Source organism: Panthera tigris, chromosome A1 (genome assembly GCF_018350195.1).
Source record: "Panthera tigris isolate Pti1 chromosome A1, P.tigris_Pti1_mat1.1, whole genome shotgun sequence".
NCBI classification, from domain to species: domain Eukaryota; kingdom Metazoa; phylum Chordata; class Mammalia; order Carnivora; family Felidae; genus Panthera; species Panthera tigris.
This window is the reverse complement of record NC_056660.1, coordinates 86,246,231-86,252,598: the sequence shown is the minus strand read 5'-3', so window position 1 is coordinate 86,252,598 and position 6,368 is coordinate 86,246,231. Positions and strand designations below refer to the sequence as shown.

At 35.1% G+C, this 6,368-nt stretch overlaps 1 protein-coding gene across 1 annotated transcript; it reads right to left on the bottom strand.

Moving 5' to 3' along the window:
* Nucleotides 1–3,566: 3,566 nt before the first annotated feature.
* On the bottom strand, nt 3,567–4,490 carry LOC102956563 (olfactory receptor 493-like). Its single transcript, XM_007084994.1, has one exon. It carries the CDS (start codon nt 4,488–4,490, stop codon nt 3,567–3,569), a length of 924 nt encoding a protein of 307 aa, XP_007085056.1.
* Between the last annotated feature and the right edge of the window lie 1,878 nt (nt 4,491–6,368).

Below are 6,368 nucleotides of genomic sequence, written 5' to 3'. Positions count from 1 at the left end.
GGAATTCCCTTTTCTTGTCCTTGAGGAAGAACTAGAAAGATTTTCCTAGATCTCCTGTAAATGCACTGGTACCCATTTATAGATTTTGGTTGACTTACTTCGAGGACAGGAAAATGGAGCAACAGTGAAAAACTTACCTCTGATTCATTGTTAGTTCAAATTCTGGTCTTCTTCCCCAAATTGTACTGCTACTGTTTACTTTTTAGAATCATCAACTGTCTCTTCCTTGCCTTCCATACTTATTCAAAAGCTGCATTTATTGGGAGTGACTGAGTGGAATGTGCTTGCGCTGTTATAACTTGCATTGGGTGTGGAATAATGTAAGTGAAGCCGAATGCACCATGGGCTGTGCTACATCAATATTATCTTTTCTATCCCTACTCAAACTTTCTCTAGTGTAAGTTTAAGCATATCCTGGCAAGTAAGTGAACAACAGTATGACAGTCGAATTCAGATTTTCAAAAACTTTATTCCAAAACTAGAAAGGTCAGTTGCTTAGGTGTTGCATGCCAATATTATATTCCAACTTTGTTTCTTCTCCTGGGGCACAACAGATAACCAGCCTTCCTTTTCCCATTAGTTGGAATAATAAATACTTGTTTTCAAGATAAAAAACCATAAAATCCCCCTGTGGGATGTCTCATGGTAGGATTTAATGAAGATAGCAGAAATGATATTCAGAAAGGCCACTGAGGCACTAAATGCCAATAGTAGGTTAATAACTCTGACTATCTAAGATGATGTGAAAAAGTCTGTAGAATGGTTTGATCAATGTCAGGATCACTAATAGATGTGTGGAAACAAATTTTTGAATGCTTCCTCTTTTGTGGCATATATAAATAAAAATGTTGTAAAAATTAACCTTTATATCCTCATTTAACCTATCATTTTGTATGAATGTGAAGATAATGGTTATATTTTTCAAACATCTTATAGTGAAATGCCACACAAACAAAATGATCAAAGAACAGTAATATAGGCATTATCATTTTTTTTAAAAATCACACATTGTGTTATTTCATCAGCTATATGTCTCTCATAATAAAATGTGTATGTTATTCCATATATGTATGTGTCAAAGTTTTTATATCCATTCTAATGATAAATATCTAAGATGTTTACCCATCCCCCTGAAAAAAAAGATGTTTATGCCCCTTTCGAAATAATTCTCATACTAAACATTTTTGGTAATATCTTTTGTATCACATGCATTTTTTGCTATGTAAATACCAGGGAGTAGAACTGTTGCTTTACAATTAAGCATATGCTCAAACTTAGTAGATCCTAACATATATTATTCTCACTAGTAGAATATGAAAGTTGTTTCCTTTGCATCCTTGACAAATTCTAGCATCACCATTGATTTTAACTGTTTTGATGGAAATGTAATAGTTTTCCCATATGGTTTTTTTTCTGAAGTTCTTTGAGGTATAAAAAGCTCAGTGCTGATGTTGAAACTGTTGGTGCCTTGTCCACATCCATCCATGTTCACCATTCTGTTACAAGATTATGACTTCTTACTGCAATCTTAGTGAATATCATTCTGAGAGTTGCATCTCGTTCCAGGAACGTGCTTGTCCCATTGTTTGCAAAAAATTGGGACTCAGTGCTCCCAGGAAAAGATTTCTACCAATGACAGTCATTGTTGGTAATAAGTACTATATGCTCTTGCTAAATAAGTGAAGAAATTCAGAGATTTTTTCTAAATCTTCTCCTGAAATTACCAGTGGGATTGAGTTTCAGTTCATATCACTGGTAATTTTTCATTAATGTATCCAAACCTGTTTTTCTTATGACTCTTAAATCAATTCCAAGCTCTACCACCTATGATTCCTTAGACAGGTCTCCAAATAAGTTACTTGCGCTTAAAATCTATTCTCAATGTCTGCCCTCTGGTGACACCCAGAAGAAGATAATTTATCTTTGCATAAGTTTTTGACCATTTTTTTTTCATATTTTTAAAAACGATATTAAAGCTTATGTTATATATATTTTCCCCTGGGTTTGCTGCAAATTTCTTATTAATTTGTAGAAATACTTTATATATTTTAGATGTGACCTAGATCTGCTTTGTATTGCTTATAATATATAGTCACCCTTTGTCTATCGCTTTCTTTTGCATTTTTCTCCAAAGATGTATTGTCATGAACATGAATTTTTAATTTGAATATAGCCGAGTTTCCACATATTTTCCTTTATATTTGATTTTAAAAAGTATCCCTTTACCTTAATTTCACACACAAAAAGATATTTTTCTAAATTAATCTTTAGGTTTTTACATTTAGATTCCATAATATACTTGGAATTGATTCCTTTGTATTGTATGAAGTATGATTATACCTCAGGGCTATAAAGGGCTTCTACTTTTTTTTTATATGCATCTCCAATTGTCTTGGGGCCATTGCATTTCAATCTGCTCCCTTCACATAGCTATTTCATTTTCGTCATAACCTATGTCAAATTCTGATTATTCATATTTCATTAACTGCCTTAATATTTAAAAAAAATTAATGTTTATTTTTGAGAGAGAGAGAGACACACACAGAGTGCGAGCAGGGGAGGGGAAAAGAGAGAGGAAGACACAGAATCTGAAACAGTCTCCAGTCTCCGAGCTGTCAGCACAGAGCCCGACGTGGGGCTTGAACTCACGAACTGTGAAATCATGACCTGGGCTGAAGTCGGCCGCTTAACCAACTGAGCCACCCAGGTGCCCCTGCTTTAATATATATATATATATATATATATATATATATATATCAAAATGATACACCCTGTTAAGTTTTATAAGTATTTAAAATGCCTTGATAATCTCAGCCTGAACTCACACTTGGTCATATTCTTTGAAATTGTCCTGACTTTGTTTTTTGTTTTTTGTTTTTAACTGCAGTAAAAATTGTGTTATTTTTTTTTTATCGATAATGGTACTCTAAAAGCAGTACTAGAAGATATGATTTCTATTTTATTTACATCAATATAAGCTAAATTCTTAAAACAATCTCTATTATTAAATACTTTAAGTCAGACTTCTTCCAACTATACTTTTATTTTTCTTTAGTATTTACTCTTTTAGGATTTAGTCACATATTTTGGCTTATTCCTAATTAAAGTATCCTAAATTACAAGTTAGTGAAGAAAATTTAAGTACACAAAGTACTATCAAGAAAGTTTACATCCAACGTGGAAGCAAATTTCTCCATGTTAATAAAGTTACTAAGATGTTAACAATTTTTAGCAGTGTATCCTATATAATTGAGTCCACACACTGCTGCTCTCAGGGAATGGTGAGGACAAAATTTCATATAGATAGAAATACTCTTGAAAATCATGTTGTAATAATTTTATAGCTGATATTCTACTACCTCACATAGAGTTAATGTTTCCATTTAATTTCAAGTTAATAATATTAATGATGTTTTATTTATTGGTCATATCCATATTATTATAAATTTATTGATTCATTTTAATTGATTGACCAATTGCCTAAACGGAATTTCCACAGTCCCCAAGTTCTACTCCAATTCCATTTTGGACCACATTTTTTCAATAGACCACCTTTTTATCTAGCCCTAGTTATCTACTGAACAACTGGGTGTGGCTTCTTTCTCCAGAGCAATTTGAACATCCTTGTTTCTCAGACTATAAACTAAGGGATTAAGAATGGGTATGAGGACTGTGTAGAAAAGTGAGAAAATCTTGTTCAGACTGAATGTTGTTTCTGATGGTGGTATCATGTACACCACAACCAGAGTTCCATAAAACAAACTCATCACAATCAAGTGGGATGAGCAGGTGGAGAAGGCTCTGTGTCTCCCGGTAGAAGAAGAAATCCTTAAAATGGAGGACAGAATGCAACCGTATGGTAACAATGTCCAAAAGAATGGAGACAGGGATAGGAGTGATGAAGCAAATGCTGCCCTTTCCACCATTGTAGTGTCTGTGCAGGAAAGCTTCACCAGTGGGAAGAAGTCACAAAAGAAATGGTTGATGATGTGGGGACCACAGAAAGTTAAAGAGGTAAGCAAAACTAGCACGGCACCCACGAACAGAAAACCACCAGTCCACGAAGCAACTGCCAACTTGACACAAACTCTGTGGTCCGTAAGTACTGAGTATCTCAGGGGCTGACAGATGGCCAAAGAGCAATCATAGGACATGACAGCCAGGAGGAAACACTCCACAGTGAGCAGAGCACCAACAACGTACAATTGCATCACACAGGCAGTAAAGTAGATAGTGACACCAGCAGCCAAAACCTCCCACAGCAACTGGGGAAAAATGCTGCTTAAGTATCCAACATCCACACAGGATAAATGGCACAGAAAAAAATACATTGGAGTATGAAGATGTGAACTTTTCTGGACAGCAAAGATCAGCAGCAGGTTACTAAACAGTGTGATCATATAAAGGCTGAGGAATAAAAAGAAAAGGATAGTTTCATTTTCTTCAAGGTCCCCAAAACCAAGCAGGATGACATAAGTAACAGTGGACATATTTCTCTTTTTTTTTTCTTCCATCTAAGAGCTATAGATGAAAACAATTCTTGTACAATGAAATAACTTTACATGGCTTATTTCAAGGGGGGGACTGTTACATAGCCAGGGCTAAAACCTTGTCCAGTAAACTCCATGATGCTGTGACTTCCATCCCAGATTGTAGTATTATGTCCTCATTTCTAAATCTGCATGTCCAAATTAGCTAGAAGCCAGGAGAGTCTGGAGGAGGGGCTGAAGTGTTAGGGTCAGGCGTAAGACAGGGTAAAGATAAGAGTCAGAGGCTAAAAAATTTTTAGCAAAGGCTTTATCGGGAACTGAGTTCTCGGGCGAAGTTCCGTAACTCAAGGAGAGAAAGAGAGAGAGGAGTCAGGGAAGTCGCGCCCAGGTGTGGTGGGCTGGGGTTTGGTTTTTAAGCTGCAGCGGTTCTAGGTTTAGGTCCAGGTGGGTCTTTTTCGCATCAGGTCATGCTGTCGCTCGGTGATTGGTTGACCTCCAATTCGCTCTGGCACACTACTAGGGGCTTTTCCTTGGGTTGCGCTGGCAAGATGGCCGTCCCCTCTACTGTAGTTCCAAGGACATCCTAACATGAAGGGGTGAACATGTATTGGCAGTATGTATTGACTTTTTATTAATCTTGCTTATCTGTGATTCTCTGAATATTCCTTTGATAATTGTAGTTTCAGTTTGAATGTGGTGATACACAAAAGTTTTTCTCTTTCATAGTTGTTCCTAAAAGCAGTTTTATACTAAGGATAGTTATTATTAGATCAATTACATATTTTGTTCCAGAGAAAATTATACAATGATAACATTTGGATTGGTTTCCTTAAGTTCACTTTTTAAAATGTGTTCCTCTTCCTTTGCCATGGCAGATGCCTTCATTCGGGGACACTTTGGGAAGGGCTTTACTTACATACACAACTGTTAGTCATTCCTTGAAAAGCTCCATCTATGAAATGGTCCATGATGTTGTCCACCGCTCAGAACTTATGCTGGAAAGACATTTACATTTAAGTTCAAAGAGATACATGCACCCCAAAGTCTATACCAGCATTATTTACAGTAGTCAAATTATGGAAACATCTCAAGTGTCCATCAACTGATAACTGGATAAAGAAGATGTGGTGTATATATCTATATCTATATCATCTATACCATCTATATCTATATCTATATCTGTATCTATATCTATCTATCTATACTTATATCTATACCTATAGATATATAGATATAGATAGATAGATATAGATACAGATATAGATATAGATATAGATATTGTATGTGTTAGATGGTAGTTGGAAGATGTGGTGTATATATAAATATATGCATCTGCCATCTACCACATACAATATCTATATCTGTATCTTATATATACACCACATCTTCCAACTACCATCTAACACATACAATATCTATATCTATATCTATATCTATCTATCTATCTCTCGATCATCTATCTACATAATGGAATGCTATTCAGCCATGAAAAAGAATGAAATCTTGCCATTGGCAACAACATGGATGGAGTTACAGAGTATTATGTTAAGTGGAATAAGTCAGTCAGAGAAAGACAAATACCATATGATTTCACTGATATGTGGAAATTAAGAAACAAAACAAATGAGCAAAGAAAAAGAAAGTGATTTTTAAATACTTTACTTTTTAAACTCTTCATGAATAAATTTCTAATTTTGAAACTATGAGCACTTTAAGACCTGTCTGTGTCTTGTGTCTCTGATAACTAAGCAGTACCATTCACTCCTTCTCTGTCCTTTTTCCTGTGTTTGTGTTAGCCACCTTTCCTATTTCTCTTTTATATATAATTTGGCAAATCCCATTAGCTTAACTTCCATATTTATGTAGAATCATCACTAC

Excerpts from the sequence above, each read along its gene's own strand:
- LOC102956563 (XM_007084994.1), bottom strand. The coding sequence starts at position 4,490 with ATGTCCACTGTTACTTATGTCATCCTGCTTGGTTTTGGGGACCTTGAA.